General features: G+C 41.2%; 1 protein-coding gene across 3 annotated transcripts in view; it reads left to right on the forward strand.

Moving 5' to 3' along the window:
* Positions 1-18422, forward strand: part of Spag17 (sperm associated antigen 17) — a 236522-nt gene that overhangs the window by 213535 nt on the left and 4565 nt on the right. For all 3 annotated transcript variants that reach the window (XR_013052267.1, XM_076574715.1, XM_076574716.1), the window contains 3 exons: positions 7460-7520; positions 11883-12027; positions 13924-14071. Coding sequence is in view for 2 of the 3 variants with exons in the window: in XM_076574715.1 (XP_076430830.1) it covers positions 7460-7520; positions 11883-12027; positions 13924-14066 (349 nt within the window). In the remaining variant the exon portion in view is untranslated. The remainder of the gene's footprint in view (positions 1-7459; positions 7521-11882; positions 12028-13923; positions 14072-18422) is intronic.

Genomic DNA, 18422 nt, shown 5'->3' on the forward strand with positions numbered 1-18422 from the left:
ACTACAGGTGTTCTAAGATGGTGGCCCTACCCTAAGATGAGGTCTGTATTACCTTCACAAGGCAAAGGTACCAAGTGCCTGCCCATGTTCCTCCAGAGATTGTCTTGCCCATATCAATGACCATTTGCCAAACTATAATGCCATCTTGACTCCTGAATAATCACATGGTTCACTCCTTTATCCATTCATTCATTCTTCAACACATCAATATTGCCTGGGCTCTGATAATGTGATAGCTGCTTCCATGCTTTCTGTATATCATTACTCATGCTTCAGCAGAGGCCACTCACTCAACTCTAGATCTGACCTAGCAAAAACCAAATAATTTGTACAAGCACTTCAATAATTAATACTCAGAACTTGAGAGCATATATATGTCCATTCTGGGTTGATTTTGAGTTATGAACATAAATGCAATTCCACTTTCATTCTGTTGCATGTAGAAATCCAGTTTTGCAGCACCACTTGCTTAAGAGATTGTGGTTTTCTCTTTGTGTCTTCCTGGAGCCTATTTGAAAGTTGCTTGGCATATGTATGTATGTATGTATGTATTTACTTATGGGCTCTGTTCTATTCAACTAATCTTCATGTCTTTCAGATTTTATGTCTGCTTCATGCTGTTTTGATTGTTACAGCTTTCTAACAGGTTTAAATCAGGACATGTGATGTTCCAACTTTGATTTCCTTCCTGGGAATTATTTTGGCTATTAAGCATCTCTTATGGTTTCATACAAATTTAGGATATTGTTTTCCAATTTCTGTGTCCTAGTTAGGGTTACTCTGCTATGATCAAACACCATAACCAAAAGCAAGTTGGGGGAGGAAAGGATTTATTTGGCTTATACTTCATCCTCATAGTCTATCACTGAAGAAGGTCAGGGCAGGAACTCAAACAGGGCAGGAACCTGGAAGCAGGAACTGATGCAGAGGCCATGGAGGGGTGCTGCTTACTGGCTTGCTTTTCAAGGCTTGCTCAACCTGCCTTCCTATAGAATCCAGGTCCACAGCCCAGGAATGGTACCACACACAATGGGCTGGGCCCTCCTGCGTCAATCACTAATTAAGTAAATGCCTTACAGCCAGATCTTGTGGATACATTTTCTTAACTAAGGTTCCTTCCCTTCCATTGACTGTAGCTTGTGTCAAGTTGACATAAAACTAGCCAGCACAATCTATAGAGAGCCTTTGGACTTTGGAGGAGTTTTATGGGCATTTCACTTTTGGATTTGCTTGTTTGGAGGTAACTCTCACTACCTAACACTGGCTGGCCTTGAATGCACAGCAATCCTCTTGCTTCAGCTTCTCAAGTGCTACCTCACCTTGTTTATTATGGGTGTTTTAATAGTTTTCTTGTGACCCATGGACACAGGACATCTCTGCAGTCATGTGTTTTCTTCGGTGTCTTTCAGTGTTTTATGGCTCTGAATATATTGATATTTCCCTGACTAAGTGTGTGATTTTTCAATGATACCTTATGTGAAATTATCTTCTCAGTATTTTAGCTACTGTTTTGTAATATAAAAATGCTATTGATTTTTGAAGGTTGACCCTGTGCCCCAAAATTCCAGGCAATTTGTTAGGTCTAACAGCTTTCCTTTTGTAATATTTGGCTTTTATGTGAAGAGGTAACTTTACTTTCCCCTTTCCAATCTGGATATCTTTTCTTTTTCTCATCTGATGGCTAATTTAGTGCTTCCATGCCATGGGCAACAGAAGTGGTGGAAGTGAGCACATTTTCCTTTCACCAGCTCTCAAGAGGAAAGGTGTCATCGCTGGGTTTCTCATGGGAGTCCTTATTGTGTGATGGACTTCCCCTCCACGACTGAACTGTTCAGAGTTTGTAATTAGGTCAATACATTTCAGCCTTTGTCAGAAGCTTTATTTATCAATTGAGACTTATAAGTATTATCTGCAAGTCTGTAAGTGTATTATGTTGATTTGAACACATGCAATTAACTTGCATTTGGTCCTGATACTTAGCATGCCTAATGTATTAGGGATTTTTGTGTCAATGCCCATCAATAATGTGTAGTCTTCTTGTGTTTTTTTTTTTCCTGGCTTAACTATAAGGTGATGCTAGGCTGATGTTGAAGTTGGAATGAGTGAATTTTACATTTTGAGATGACCATGAGCCTACAGGGACCAGTGGCAGAATGCTCTGACTTAAAAGTGATTTAGGGTTCAGATTGACAGGGTGTATACTTGCAATGGTTAATCTACTTTGTCAACCTGATTCTGTACAGAGAGAGTCATGGAGGAGGCACATTCTTCTGGGCATGTCTGTGAAAGCATTTCCTAGAGGGAAGACCCCCCCTGGATGTGGGCAGGCTCCTCCACTGACTAAAAAGGACAGAAGAGGAGAAAGCAAAGTGAGCGCAAGCACTCATCTCTCTTTTCTCCAAGGATGTGATGTAACCAGCTGACGCACAGCCATGCCTTCTGGGCTGGGGTGGACTGACTGCCCATCCCTGAAGTGAAAACCAGAACAAACTCTGCTCCTTCAAGTTGCTTCTGTCAAGTGTGTTGTCATGAGAAAAGTAGCTAAAATGGGAAGTCTTGTATCAATTATCCAGTCTCTAAGTATTATTAATCTGCCCAGGTGTTCTATTTCTTCTTGACCTATGTGATAAGTTGTATATTTAAAGGAATATATCCATATCATATGAGTTATTCTATTTGGTTGTATAAAACTGTTCATTATGATCCTTTGTGACAGTTTTTACTTCTGAGGTATCATAAATTTTGTCTTTCTTTTCTCTAGTTTTCTTTGGCTGGCTGAGAGCTAATATAGTTCCTTTTTTTAAAAAAATCAAGTCTCAGTTTTATTGACTCTGTTCTCTCATTTATATAGTTTGTCATGTTGATATATTTCTGCTCTGGTTTTTATTCTTTCCTTCCTTCTGCAAATCCAGGTTAGGCTTACCCTTTTTTCTAGTTCCTTGATGTATAGCATTGGACTATCTCTTTGAAATCTTTTTCTTTTTTAGTTGTTGTGTGACACTATTCCTGAGAAGACATGAACAAATGTCTACTTGTCCCAGAGAGGGAATCAGTGAGGGACCAGAGTAAGAATATGACCAAAGTCTGCTCTAGTGAACCAGTGAGCTTTATTGAGGTTCCTTACAGGAATATGGGTGAGGGGTTCCTTACAGGAGCAGAAATAACTCAAAGACAGCTGCATCACCAAAGCCCACCCCAGCATGGGTGACAGCTGACAAGAGCTGGAGACTTGGAGCACTCTGCACAGCCTGCAGGCAGCTCAACAGTTTGGAGAGCATCTCCTTTGGGTCTGAACCTCTTCTAGGCAGTTCACCTGGTCTCTGCTCCTCCCAGGTGCCTTGGCTGGTCTGAGCCTCTTCTAGTCAGCTTAGCTTGTCTGGAGGCATCTCTTAGAAGTCCTTACTGATTGTATGTATGGGGAGGGGGTGGTCTAGTAAATCTAGTCAGTTTTAGGGACTTCTGGTAGCTTTTGAGATTACTTCCTGTGTCATAAGCAGCTTCCCAGCAGGATGAAATATTCTGTCTCCCCTTAGACCTCCTCCTAAGGAGCTTCCTCCAAGACGGAGGCTTTTATCTGGGAGGAGATTGGTGCACAGCAACAATGCAGACATTTATTGAGATAAACTTCCCTCTTAGAGTTTCTCCCCCTGCACCTCACAAGGTATGTCTATGTTTGACTCCTTTCAACCTGATTTCTAATCTCTTTTGATTTTTCCTTTCATCCATTCATTGTTTGTTCAGGAGCATGGGGCTTAATATCCACATAATTTTCTAAGATTCTTTCTGTAATTGAGTTATAGTTTCAGGCTATTGGTGTCTGAAATGATATTAGACATTATTGTAATCATCTTCATTTTAATAGAATTGTTTTGTGACTCATTTGGCCTACCCTGACAAATGTTCCATGTGCATTAGAGATGAACTTATAGTCAGTTGTTGGATAGAAGCGTATGTAGTATATGTCTGCCATTTTGTCAAAGACTGAACTCATGTCTAGGGCTTTTTATTATTTATCTCTCTAGTTGATCTACTCGTTGTAGAAAATGGTACTGAATTGCTATTTTTTTCCCTTTATTTTTATTAGTGTTTTCCTTGTGTACTTGGGCGCTCTGATATTTGACACTTATATGTGTAATGTGTCAATTATGAACTTTTGTTAGTCAAAGAGAGTAGAAGAACACAATGAGTAAAGAAATTCCAGTTGGCACCTCAGAAATCAGACAGGTTATAAAGTTGTGTTTTTGTTGCTGTTATTTTGTTTTGTTTTGTTTTTCGAGACAGGGTTTCTCTGTGTAGCTTTGCGCCTTTCCTGGAACTCACTTGGTAGCCCAGGCTGGCCTCGAACTCACAGAGATCCTCCTGGCTCTGCATCCCGAGTGCTGGGATTAAAGGCGTGCACCACCACCGCCGGCTAAAATTGTATTTTAAATAATTGCCCACCATCAAATTAGATTACTTCCTGATGAGCTCACCTTTCTTTTCTTTTATGATCTTAGACTTGAAATGAGTCTTCAAGTCCTATGTGTGAGCTCAGGTCTCTCTACAGTCTTTTGTTTAGCATTTGCATGAAAAGTCCTTCCACTTTCAGCCTGGTGTGCCCTTAAGGGGGTTGCTCACAGGCAGCAGGGGGGGTGGATCTTATTTCTTGTTTATCTTTTTTTTTTTTTTTTTTTTTTTTTTTGGTGTTTTGAGACAGGGTTTCTCTGTGTAGCTTTGGTGCCTGTCTTGGAACTCACTCTGTAGTCCAGGCTGGCCTCGAACTCACAGAGATCTGCCTGGCTCTGCCTCCTGAGTGCTGGGATTAAAGGCGTGCACCACCACCACCCGGCCTTTTGTTTATTTTTTAATCTATTCTACCACTTGATGTCTTCTGACTAGGAAATTTAAACCTGTCACACAGCAACATGTGTAGTGACAGTGTTGTCATTTAATTTTTGGTCTTCTGACTTTTTAATCTCTTATTGTCTACCTCTGCAGTTTGATACATTTCCATGGCTTTAAGCATTCCTCTCCTGCTATCATTTATACGCTCTTTAAAAAAATCAAACTGTTTATGGTTGCTTTTTGTCATTTGGTAGTATCTAACACACAGGCTTTGATCCTCCGAATACCCTGGATTTAGCAGGAAAAAAAAATGTTTCGGTGAACTTTTGTTGTAGAAGCATCTCAGCTATCAAAATTTGGACGGTAAAAAATATATGCAAAACATCCTTTTCTGAAACACTTAATTTTGAACAAAGTACTGAACTACACAATGCAGAATGAAAACAACATGTGAACTCCACTAAAAGTGGTCATCGTAAAAGGTGTAAAAGTCACCTAACTTCACTAGGCACTGTTTGCTTTTTAAAGAGGAATCATTAGGAAATATTGCTCACAAGCAATATCCCATCTCTATGGCAGGCTTCCAAAAGTCTTTAACTCCATGCTTTGGTAGTGATGAGATGAGTAGCACGATCAGCAATGGGAGCCGAGTCCTCCACTACTGTAGCAGGGAGAAGGAACCTGTCTGAGCAGCTCTCCACCTCCCACCACCTCTTCAGTATCATCTGCTGTAACATCCCCAGTCACCATAGCCTCAGTCCTGTCCTCTGTCATAATCCCAGCAGTGTGAGCTACACAAAATAAACTCTGATTCTACATACATCAAGCTCCATTCCATTAGCACGCTCTTTAGCTTCCTTGGCGTCATCTACATTTCAAGATATACAGAGACAAATCCTCTCAAAAGTCTGGCCTGCCCATACACATGAGACAGAGGCAATGGAGCTGTGGCATACATGCTCAACCCAAACACTGCAAGTCAGGTTTTACCCAGTCCCCAACAAGATGCATTTGAGAAGGCACAGGAGAATGACTGTGCTGTACTTCGAGAATCTCAGCTGTAAGACCTGTCTCAATTCATGCAATCACCTATGGGAGTGGGACCAAGATTGTATAATGTCTTAGAGAACTTCTGGACCTAGACTTTTGATTCAAATGCCTGGAATCTTCCTTGGAGAGGTATTTTGTGTAGAATCCCCCAACCGCCAACAAACACTTCACTCTAGAAGCAGAGAGATTTGTGTACTGGTCGCTGCTAATAATTACTAATAAGCATCTTAACTCACAGTTCAGTTTATACATGGGTCTGAAAATACACCTGGTATTTTTCTAGACTCAAACCAAAGGAATCTTGGAGCCTTCTGAGACCTTATATAATGAAATTGAACAATCAATCTGTTTCAAGGTCTTGTGGACTAGAATGAGGATAGGGCTCCGACTTCCTGGGCACCAACCAGGTCATTGCTATTGCTAACATGTCTAGAGACTTCTCATTATTATGGTCACCGCAGCCACATGGGGATTTAGTCATTTCCATTTGATCATTATACCATAAGTCTATGCCAAGGCCACTCCAAATTTCAGAGTCTTCAGTTCTGTTCTGAATGGAGCTGAAGCACAATGTGTGTGGTGGAAAGGTTTCCATCAAAATGGAATAGATATTTCAGTTGCAGAGTTATTCTTATATAATAACAAACCCTTTGAAAATGTTTATGAATGTGGAATGGAAATGAAATATAGTAAAATGGCAGAAGTGTCCAGTTCAAAAGATTATTTTCACCTTTTAGTTGAGGCAAACCTCAACTTCAGGGATGTTGGCTCCCCAAGAAACAACATAGTGAAGGGACTCAGAGTACCAAATTAAGACCCATTTTTTTTCCAAGTTGTTACCAATGAAGTCAGTGTGAGGGAACAGAGAGTTAACACTAAACTAGTCAAACCTATCTATGTAGATCCTGTCTCTCCAGCAGAGTTCTGGTTGTAGAGATTTCACTCCGCTGCTTGTTCAGCTCAGGTATGATGGCTGGACGGCAGAGCTGATGGGAGGCGTGGGTGGGAGTCAGTGTGGAGGGAGGCTTTCCTTTACAGAGTACTCCAGGCCTTTCATCCCCGGGCAGAACCCACAGACCACAGGCAGGGAAAGAGAGCAACAAGCAGCATGTGTGGACAAAGAACTTCTCAAGCCCTTCATCATCTTCTGATCTCCTTTGGTCCCTCCTCTCCCCAAGCATGCAAACCCCACACCAAGTCAGAGGCAGCCTGACTCCCATGCTTTGCTGTTTCCCCAAAGTGCTGTAATTCTGCAGCTGCATGACCTGGCTGTCAGCATGCACATTAACACTGACAGCTCTGCTGCAAAGCACACATGGCCAAACACTGGCAGTGCTCTGCCTGGGCCCATCAGCAACCGGTAACAAAGGGTGGGAGTATAGGTGGGAGACCGCTTCATGCTGATGAGAGCTGTTGTGAAATGAGTGGATCCTGAATTTTTCTCTCAATGGAATAGTAAGGTCTTCGGGTATTTGTAGATGGTACGGACTGCCTGGCTTCTGGTTTAACACCTTCCTGATTTCGTAGCACCCAAGTTTCTTCATTGCTTATTTTTATAATCTTCTTCCATTTCTCTTCCCGGTAGGTTTAGAGTGAAACAGCCCCCACCCAGCACTGGACTGAAAGTGTCGTATAAACCTGGGCCTGTAAGTCCATATGTTATCAAGCGTGCGTGTGTGCGTGTGCTGCATGCGCACAAGTGAATATGTATGTTCCCATTGCAGTTGCCTTTTATATCATTCAGTTTAAATCCTGAATGGGTCTAATTTTTCTAGTTTCATAAGGAAGAGACTCCCTAGATTGGTCCCCATGTGGCTCCATGTCATTATTCCATGTAAGAACCATGACAAAAATGCTATGAGAAACAAGTTTAACTTCAGCTGGAAACACTTGGGAAGCTCCCCTCACTCATCCCAGGAGTACAATTATGTACAGGCATGTGCATATGACCTGCTTAAAAATTGAATTCTTAGCCGGGCGTTGGTGGCGCACGCCTTTAATCCCAGCACTCGGGAGGCAGAGCCAGGCGGATCTCTGTGAGTTCGAGGCCAGCCTGGGCTACCAAGTGAGCTCCAGGAAAGGCGCAAAGCTACACAGAGAAACCCTGTCTCGAAAAACCAAAAAAAAAAAAAAAAAAAAAATTGAATTCTTGGGAAGTGGAGAGTTGGCTGGGTGGTTAAGAGTGCATACTGCTCTTGCAGAGGACCCAGGATTGGTTCCCAGTACTTACTGGCAGCTCACAACCACCTGTAAGTCTAGTTCCAGGGGATCCAACAGTCTCATCTGATCTCCACAGATACTGCATGGATGTACACAGACATACATGCAGAAAAACCATACACATATACACACATACATGTATACATAAAATAAAACAAATAAACAAAAAAATTTAAATAGAATTCTTCTGAAAAGTGACATGTCCTCCGTGAAAACAATCATCCTGTTCTTTCTTACTTTATAAAAATCTGGTTTGCTTTCTCATGTTTTCCAGAGAATATTATCTAACAAAATAATAGGAAGTCATATTATTTTATTAGTCATCAGCTGTTTTATTTCTCCAAAACTCTAAATATAAAAATTTAAAAATGTCAAACTGTAAAACAAGAAATGTGGGACTATGCCAAGGAACTGTCACATTTGGTTACATGAAAAAAAGTATTGTTTTGTGTATCTTTCTTCAGTGTTCTTAACATGAAAGATGAATGTTTGAGGTGATGGATATGCTAATTACCCAGGATGAGCATCACTAATTGTGTACACATGTCCAAACATCACACCACACTCTGTAATTATGGACACCTCTGTGTCTCAATTAAAGATAAACACTGTAAGAGAAATGAAAATCAAAAATGAAACCGAATCCCATCTGAATTTGCTGCATTCTCAACAATGGGGGTGTTTAGTTTAAAAAGGTGAATATTAATTTTTATTCCCTCTTACTTTAACAATATAAATTTAGAAGTGTTATGGAAAATAAATACAAGTTTATCCCACATTATAATTTAACATACTTGTAAGCACATCCCGGCGCTGCTTCACCAGCCCTTACATCTCCCCCTGCAAATGCCAAGCTCCTGTCACGCTCACCCTTAGAGCCAGGACACAGAGAGGATGTTAAAAATGGTATCCGGGCACCTAACGGGGTCAGGCATGTAGCAGGAACTTAGACAGGTATGACCAGAATGAAGTAGGAACTCCAGTGGGCTCATGAACCACCAGGCACGGAAGTGAGGGTGTGTAGGTTCAGGAGAACAGGCAGCAAGGGTATGTGGTCCCACAACAAGCAAAGGGAAGCCACTAAAGCAGCCACACTTGCTACAGACGTAGAGGGATCAACTTAGTGTACCATGGAGCCCATCGGCTTCTTGTGATGACTGCTTTGCTCTAGGCAGGGCTGGATGTCAATGCTCTTGGCCTTGTTTCCCTCATTTGTAAAGGAGGGCTTGTAGACCAGTTCTCAGCCCACTCCTAGTTTGCATATCTCACAACCTATAGCAAAATAGTAGGACACAGGCTGAAGCTTTAAATGAAGATATGCCAATGTTGACATTATATCCATGACTCCATGCCTATTTATTTCTCCGAAATAACTCACCACCGTACGATGTCAAGATTTCAGAATCCTGGGGCCAGTGAGATGACTCAACAGGTTAAGGTGCCTGCCACCAAGCCTCACAATCTGAGTTCGATCTCCAGACCCCATGTGGTAAAAATAGAGAACCAACTCCTGAAAGTTGTCCTCTAACCTCCACACTCACACCTCTGATGGCAAAATTTGTATCCAAGCCTGTGTACTCCTATCCCCAAAGTAAACATATAAAGATGTCAGATTCTTCACAACATAAAAAGAATATCAAAGCAAGCCCTTCTTCTACTGTTCTGAGAAGTTAATAAATCCCATTTTAATCTAAAGAACAGGTCATTCTAACAACTAAGTGACTGCTGAATCAATCTTTATAACTAGTAAAAACTCAGTGTGTATTCTTTGAAGCTCACCATACTATAAGAGTATTTCTTTCCCCTTTTTGACAGTAGGTTTTGGCTCTGACAAAAACTATAATCTATAGTCTTCTGTCTATGTAAATCTAACCACTGTTCAGCTTGGTTAGTTGCCAGCACTAAATAAATGTGCTCCAAGCCTGGGTAAACTGCACTGTGGCATTACTCCAGCTCTCCTGTGGAATTTCATCACTACTCAGTCCTTCTGATTGTTGGGCTTGGAGGACCAAATCTGGGACTCTTAGAAACAGTCTCGGGATCTGCTCCAGCATGCTCACACATATACTGTTTTAAAAAAAAGGAAACATTTTTCAATTCTATTATTTATGAAACTATATTTTAAATTTCCATTTGTATCTAATTGCTCTCCATGTGGTAGTGTGTGATTTATTTTTTCCAGATAACTGTTCCCACCTCTGCTTTTTAGCCCACCTCCTGGAGAGGCAGCTTAGAAACATAAACATCTCTCCCTCTCTTGGCTAGTGTGTCTTCCAAGAACAAGGCAAGCAGCCCAATGCTTTGTTGCGACTCTTCACTATATATTGGATTTCTTCTTTGTTGGTACAAACCTCTTCCTTGCTTTTAGACCTAGGCAGCTTGGCATCTACACTTATTCTGTCTCCCTCTACTGGCCCTGTCACTCTCCACATCCTATATTAGAATCCTAGAGACCAAGTAGCAGGAGAGTCATCATGTTTCTTATATTACATCTATATTTATCTTGGATAAAATTTACCTTTATCAGCCAGCAGACAGAAACTCATAACCAACACTCAAGAAATAGGATGGATAAAAGGACATGACTTAAGGTTCGTGGATCAGAAATTGAATTGTGGACCTTAGTAATGAGATCTAAGTCAAGAAGTCAGTCAGAGATAGAAAAATTTCAAGTGTCCTCTACACATAGCTGATGTTTGAGAATATGAGAAAGAGAAATTTGGCATCTGTTTAGGAAGCAGGAGGAAAATGAGCCAATAGAGTTGGAAGAAGAAATCAGGGGGAAAAAATTATGGGTATTGCAGTAGTTTCCTCTCACTGCCAACATTCTGTCATTTAACCCTCTCTGACCCCGAATAGCACCTGGCTTGTGCCTTCGTGTCAGTCAGTCTAAAAAAACACAAGGTTTATTCTGGCTCACAGCTTCAGAGGTGTCACTTTGTCATCACATGGCGCTGTGTTTCAGGGTCTGTGGAATATCAGGACAGGGGTACATGTGAGAGCAAAGCTGCTTTCTTCATGGCTTCCAAGAAGCACAGGAAGAGAGCAGGGGCTAAGGGCATACATACCCTCAACGACCTCTTCTCCTCGCACTTAGTCCACACCAGCTCTTGAGAGTGCAACAGGCTGACACCAAACTTCTAGTATATGGCCTTTGGGGACATTTCAGATACAAAGTCCAATACACTTCAGAAGTTTGTCTTCAGTCCAATTTATTTACTGGAATTCTACACTGTTCTACCTAATTAAAACATGTTTCCTGACCCACACAGCTGGGTTGTAGAAACGTGCCCACTGGGGTGACAGGGAATAAAGAAAGGATAGACACACAGACACACATACAGAAAAGCTGGGATCAGGGGGGCCATACCGTGGTGGAGATGGCAGCACCAACAGCCTGGAAACACAGCACATTTATCTATACATCTGAATGGAAGAGGCAGGGTTATTGTACATAGTTCAATAAGGAGGTAGATGTAGCTAATCTTGGTTTTGAGGTCTCTACAGTAAACATCCTGGAAAAGGAAGCTGCTGTAGATGCCTTCTACACCTGCTGTCAACATTCACACACCGACCAAAGGGCAGCAAAAGGCTTTGACATTCCAATGGGCCTGAGGTCTTGGGGTCTTGAGATGGGCACGTTCATGCATTTACTCAGGACTTCACTCAGTCCTCATACATAATGCTTATATTTATTAGTGCCAAATTCATGGGTGAGAAAACTAAAGTTTAGAGAATTTAGGTATATTGTCCAAATTGGTTTTAAACCAGAATTTGATGTCTTACAGGTGGCTGCTGGTTTGCATGCAGAGCTCAAGGTAGAGCTATTTGCCATGGCTGTTGGAGAAGATGGTGCCAAGGGGTCAGCACACATCTCCCACAACATTGAGATCATAACAGAGCATGACATTCTATTCTTACCTGTGGAAGCAAATATCCTTTAAAGCTCACTTTTTGTAACTATGCATAGTGCAGAAATAGTGAAATGAGTTAGAAAAACATAAAAGACAAAATGTCCATTAGTTCTTCACTAGGGCAAGAACTATACATAGGATGGCAATAGCAGATGGGGGAGGGGCATGAAAGGATGATGTGGGGTAAGGAGGAAATAGCAAAAGCCAAAGTGGAACTTATTAGGATGGATGTAAAGACATGACCTAAGTCTCCTTTAGAGTTAGAAACCAAACTGTAGCTCTTAGTAATGAGATCTCAGCTGAAATGCAGGAGCTGGCAATAGAAAAAATGTCCTCTATCCTCTGCACGTAGCTGATATTTGAGGGTATGGGAAAGAGAAATTTGGGATCTGTTTAGAGAGCAGGAGTAAAGGGGTCCAAAGCAACCAGAGACTGTTACCTTAATGATACTACAGAGAGGAAGACATTTTGTTTAGCTTATTGTTTCTAGGCTTGAGTACAGCAAAGGGAAGCATTTAAAACATGACTGAAAGTAACTAAATGGCCCTATCCTACAGACAGGAGAGGACTCAAGAGCAGAGATGAAGGGCTAGCCTTGCTGAGGGAGGACGATGAAGAGAGTTGAGGATTGAGATGAGGTGAAAGTAGGAGGATGCACTGAACAAGCTTTGTTTCAGTAGAAATGGAAGTAAATTCATCTGTCCATCTATTCTTTCTTTCTTTTTATTTATTTATTATGTATACAACATGTATGACTGCAGGCCAGAAGAAGGCACCAGATCTCACTACATACAGATGGTTGTGAGCCACCATGTGGTTGCTGGGGGACTTGAACTTAGGACCTCTGGAAGAGCAGTCAGTGCTCTTATCCTCTGAGCCATCTCTCCAGCCCTCCATCTATTCTTTCAAAGATGGCTCTAATAGGCAGCTACTGTGTCCACTTAGCAGTTAGACACACACAGACAAGAAAATGGTTTGAATGATTGAATTTTTTATTTCCTAAAGATGGCTCACAGCCAGTGTCCCCAAACCAAGACCCATTCCCTACCCTAACTGTATGAAATCACCTTGTTGATAAGGTCTGGGGACTGATGGTGATGGTCTCTCATAGACTTTGGGAGAAAAACAATGTCTCAGGACATTGGGAGAAAAACACACTGTGGAGGAAATAAGTTGTGCTAAAACACTCTTTTTTTTTTTTGGTTTTTCAAGACAGGGTTTCTCTGTGTAGCTTTGCGCCTTTCCTGGGACTCACTTGGTAGTCCAGGCTGGCCTCGAACTCATAGAGATCCGCCTGCCTCTGCCTCCCGAGTGCTGGAATTAAAGGCGTGCGCCACCACCGCCCGGCTACTAAAACACTCTTGATGGATGATGGCATTCTGTATGCTGTGAAAATGTGTTGCTCTGATTGGTTGATAAATAAAGCTGTTTGGCCAATGGTGAGGCATAATAAGGTTAGGCGGGACATTCTAAAGAGAGAGAAAGGAAGAAGACAGAGTGGGACAGATGCTGCTAGCGGCTGTCAGAAGCAGGATGTAAAGGTACCTACAGGTAAGCCACGAGGCAAAGTATTGATTTATAAAAGGGTTAATTTAAGATATAAGAATTAAGTAGTGAGAAACCTCAGCCATTAGGCCATATCATTTGTAAATAAACCTCTGTGTGTTTACTTGGGTCTAAGCGGTTGCAGGACCAGGTGGGACACAGGAATTTTATAAGTGGCTGTGGGACCTTGGTGCCAGGTGAGCACAGGAAAACTTTCAGCTACAAACTCTTGTACCTAAGAATTTGTCTTACACAGAAGGGTACCTCCAATGAGCTAATGCTGCTCGAGACCATGATTTTAAAACATCATTTGGGTCTGTATAAAAGATCATTTAACTGTGAAGCTCATAGTCCTTAATGAGTATTTTACTAGTTTTAACAAGCAGTAACTATGACAATCGACCCAAAGATTTTCCCCAGGGAAAAGAAAATCCCATGGTCTACAGGACTTCCACAATCTCCTCCTCTGCACTTGGAGTCTTCACATCTCAAAAGACGACTCATCATCGTTAGGATCTGTAAGTAGTAAATGCTATCTTATCAACCACTCAAACCTGACCTGAGGGTTTCCAGACCTCAGGGTTTCTCAATGATTTCTTACAGCCAAAAATGGAAATGTTTTCAGAATTTACCTTTAAGTGAGTTGTTTTCAAACATTTTGGACTCAGGACTCCTTTTGTAGCTGTGCTATTGATCCCAAGGGCTTTAATTATGTGGGTAAAATTTATTAATACTTACCAAAGAAGAATTAGAACTGGAATTTTTTTAATTCTATTTGAACAAAGTTAAAAAAAACATCAGTTTTCTTTTTTTAAAGAGGACAGATTTATCTTGCTCAGTTTCAGAAATTTCAGTATATTATAGCAGGTGATAATGATGAACACAACAGCGGCATGCTAGAGTAGGTCAGTTTATATCACAGTGGCACAGGAGGCAGACAGGAAGTGGTCAGGAAGGGTCCAAAAGCAGCGGCCAGTGACTGACTTCCTCCTGTCAAGTCCCACCTTGGAAAGTTTTCACATCCCCCCAAACAGTGCCACTACCATAGGCCAAGCAATCAAATCATGATCCTCTGAGGAATATTACATATTAAAACTATGACATTGCATCCCTGTCATCCAAATATTGAAGGCCACCTCCTAAGGTAAATACCTTTATTTTTCCCTTTTTATTGAAAATCGATTTTTTTTTTCCCACATAAAATACCTTAAGGTTTCCCCTTCCTCTACTCCTCTTAACCTCTGGACCCATCCAGATCCACTCTCTTTCTGTGGCTTCTAGGAGGTAATAATAAAATACAACTATCACATTGGAGTTGGACATAACAAACTGAAGGAAAAGAGCCCAAGAGAAGGCACAAAAATAGAGACACACCCAGGAATCTCATAAAAACACTAAACTGGAAGTCATAACATATACTCAGGACCTGGTGCAGCTGTGCAGGCCCTGTGCATCCAACCTCAGTCTCTGTGAGTTCATATGTGCATTGACCATGTTTAGAGGGACTTGTTTTCTTGGTGTCCTCCATCCCCTCTGACTCCTACATTCTTTCTACTTCCTCTTGCATTGGGTTCTCTGAGCCCTGGAGGGAGGGATTTGATAGACATCCCATTTAGGGCTGAGTGTTCCGAGGTCTCTTCCTCTGTATAATGTCTAGCTGCCTATGTACTGCAGGAGAAAGCTTCTCCGATGATGGTTGAACTAGGCACTGATCATGAGTAATTAGGAGTTACAGAAGTCATTTAATTGCTACTTTTTCTTTCAGAACAGTAGTATTTAGTTTTATCCTAGGTCCCTGGCATATCTAGTCTGATTCTTGATCACCCAAGCAGTGTTGGTTATGGGTTCCATCTTATGGAGTGGGCCAAAGTCAAAGCAGATATTGGCTGGTTACTCCCACAAGCTTTGTGCCACCATTGTCCTAGCATATCTTGCAGGCAGGACACTATTAATTGATCAAATAATAGTTGTGGCTGACTTGGGGTTTATATTTCTCTTTTGGTAGTGTGCAGCATACCTTCCTGTACCAAAGATGCTAGAACTCTTTGGGGTGAAGGCTCTATGTGGGCACCAGCTTGACTTTTCCATGTTCAATGAATTGTATGGGTGTTGTCTTCAGCAATAGGGCCTGGCTGTCAGTTTGTAGAGTGCAACCTATAGTCTTGGCAAGTCTGGATTGTTTGGGGATTTGCATAGGACCTCTTTGGCCAGCAACTCAATTAGATGCAATCCATTCCTGGCACTGGAAGTTTTATTTGGTGACAAGAAATGGCCATTTGGGATTGTCTCCCCCATTATTTGGCTATTTCATTTAGATCGCCTTCATATAGGTATCTATTTTAGGAAGCTTCTACTGTATTGTGTTTCCATACTACCCCTCAAATGCCCCTTAATTTTTGGTGTTTTTTTTTTTCTTTTATTCCCCCTTTCCCCATTCTACCCCCCATACACTTGATCCTCCTGTTCCAGCCTTCCTCCACCATCCATCCATGACTATCTATTCAATTTCCCTTTCCTAGTAAGCTCTATCTGTACTTGCTTGTCCCTTCAGTGGTTCTACAGATTGTAGCTTGGTTACCATTGACTTAACAGCTAATATCCCATATAAGCAAATACATAATTTGTGTTTCTGGATCTGGGATACCTCATCCAGGATGGCTTTTTCTAGTTCCAGCCATTTACCTACAAATTTCATTTTGTTTTTAAACAGCTGAGTAGTACTTCATTGTATAGATGTACCACATTTTCTTTATCCATTCTTCTGTTGAGGGTCATCTAGGTTATTTCCATTTTCTAGCTATTATGCAATGAACATGGGTGAACAAGTGTCTCTGTGGTAGGATGAAGCATCCTTTGGGTATATGCTCAAGAGTGGTATAGCTGAATCTTAAAGAAGATTGACTCACATCTTCCTGAAGAACTACCACGCTGATTTCCATAGTAGCTGTACACGTTCGCATTCCCACCAGCAATGGAGGAGTATTCCCGTCACTCTACATCCTTGCCAGCATGAGCTGTCACTTGTTTGATCTCAGCCACTCCAACAGGTGTAAGATGAAATCTCAGTACAAATGCAAAATGATTTGCATTTCCCTGATGGCTAAGGATGTTAAACATTTAAGTGTTTCTCAGACATTTGAGTTTTCTCTATTGAAAACTGTGTTTAGGTCTGTATCCCATTTTCTAACTGGGTTGTTTTCTTGATGTCTAGTTTCTTGAATTCTTTATATATTTTGGATATTAGCCCTCTGTTGGATGTGGGGTTGGTAAAAAATCTTTCCCCATTCTGGAGGTTGCCTCTTTATCTGAAGGGCAGTGTCTTTCGCTATGCAGTAGCTTCTGTTTGACAAGGTCGCATTTATGAATTGTTGATCTTAGTGCCTGTGCTAATGGTGTTCTGTTCAGAAATTCTTTTCCTGTGTCAATGGGTTGAAAGATATTCTCCACTTTCTCTTCTATCAGGTTCAGGGTGTCTGGTTTTATATTGAGATCTTGGAGTTAAGTTTCGTACAGGGTGATAAGTATGGATCTATTTGGATTCTTCTATATGTAGACATCTAGTTGACCAGCATCATTTGTTGAAGATGCTTTCTTTTTTCTAGTGTATGTTTCTGGCTTATAGAAAATCAAGTGTCCATAGGTGTGTGGATTTGTCTGGGTCTTCAATTAGATTTAATGGTTCACTGTGTCTGTTTGTGCCAATACCATGTTAGTTTTATCACTATAGCTTTGTAGTGCAACTTGTAATCAAGGATAGTGATACTTCCTGTTGTTTTAAATTATTTGGGGGTTGTTTTTAGCTATCTTTGTTGGTTCCTATATGAAGCTGAACACTGGCCTTTCAATTTCTGTGAAAAGTTGTATTGGGGATTGTATTGAATCTGTGAATTGCTTTCAATAGGAGGCCATTTTTACAATATTAATCTTGCCGATCCATGAGCATGGGGGATCTTTCCATCTGACTTGAAGTTTTTAATCATACAAGTCTTTTACTTGCTTAATTAGCATTACCCCAAGATATTTTATATTACTTAAGGCTATTTTAAAAGGTGTTCTTTCCTTGATTTCTTTCGCAGTCTGTCATTTGTACATAGAAGAGCTACTGATTAAAAAAAAAATCATTGTTTTCTAAAACAAAAATTTGGCAGTGGCATCACTTTACATTCTTAGAAGTCTTCTCAGCACCAAGCTCAAAGGATTCTTGTGATCTGCTGCTCTAAGTATGTTCCCCAGTCACATCATAAAGCCTCTGAAAACTCTACTCTGTGCCCATTAGAGTGAGATACAATGGTAACAACACCTTCTGTCTATTTCCTGGGGCTCCATAATGAAGCACAATAAATCACTCCAGTCATTCTCTCATAGCTTGCTGGCCTGAGCTTTAAACTCCAGGCACCAACAACAGGAGGGCTGGTTCCTTCTGAAGGCTCTGGGGGATACTTTTTTCTAAGTGTCTAGAAGCAAGTATTAGCATTACTCCATCCTTTGCCTTTTTCACATAGTACATTCCTTGTCAATTTCTCTGTGTCTCCCCTTGTAAGGATTAATTAGAGGCTACCCTCATCTTGAATGACTTCATAGTCACAGATCGTTTTACAAATAAGGTCACATTTACAGGTTCTATTAGATAGGAATTTTGGAAGACAAACTCAGTATGGACTTCCCTCTCATCCTTATCTTAAGATATAAATTCCCGGGGCTGGAGAGGTGGCTCAGAGTACCAGCTGCTCTTCCAGAGGACCTAGGTAGGTTCAATTCCAAACATCCACATGGCAGCTCACAACTGTCTATAGCTCCATTTCCAGGGGATCCAGCACCCTCACACACACACGTAGGCAAAAACACCTATGCACATAAAATAAAATTAAT

Source organism: Peromyscus maniculatus, chromosome 6 (genome assembly GCF_049852395.1).
Source record: "Peromyscus maniculatus bairdii isolate BWxNUB_F1_BW_parent chromosome 6, HU_Pman_BW_mat_3.1, whole genome shotgun sequence".
Classification (NCBI taxonomy): domain Eukaryota; kingdom Metazoa; phylum Chordata; class Mammalia; order Rodentia; family Cricetidae; genus Peromyscus; species Peromyscus maniculatus.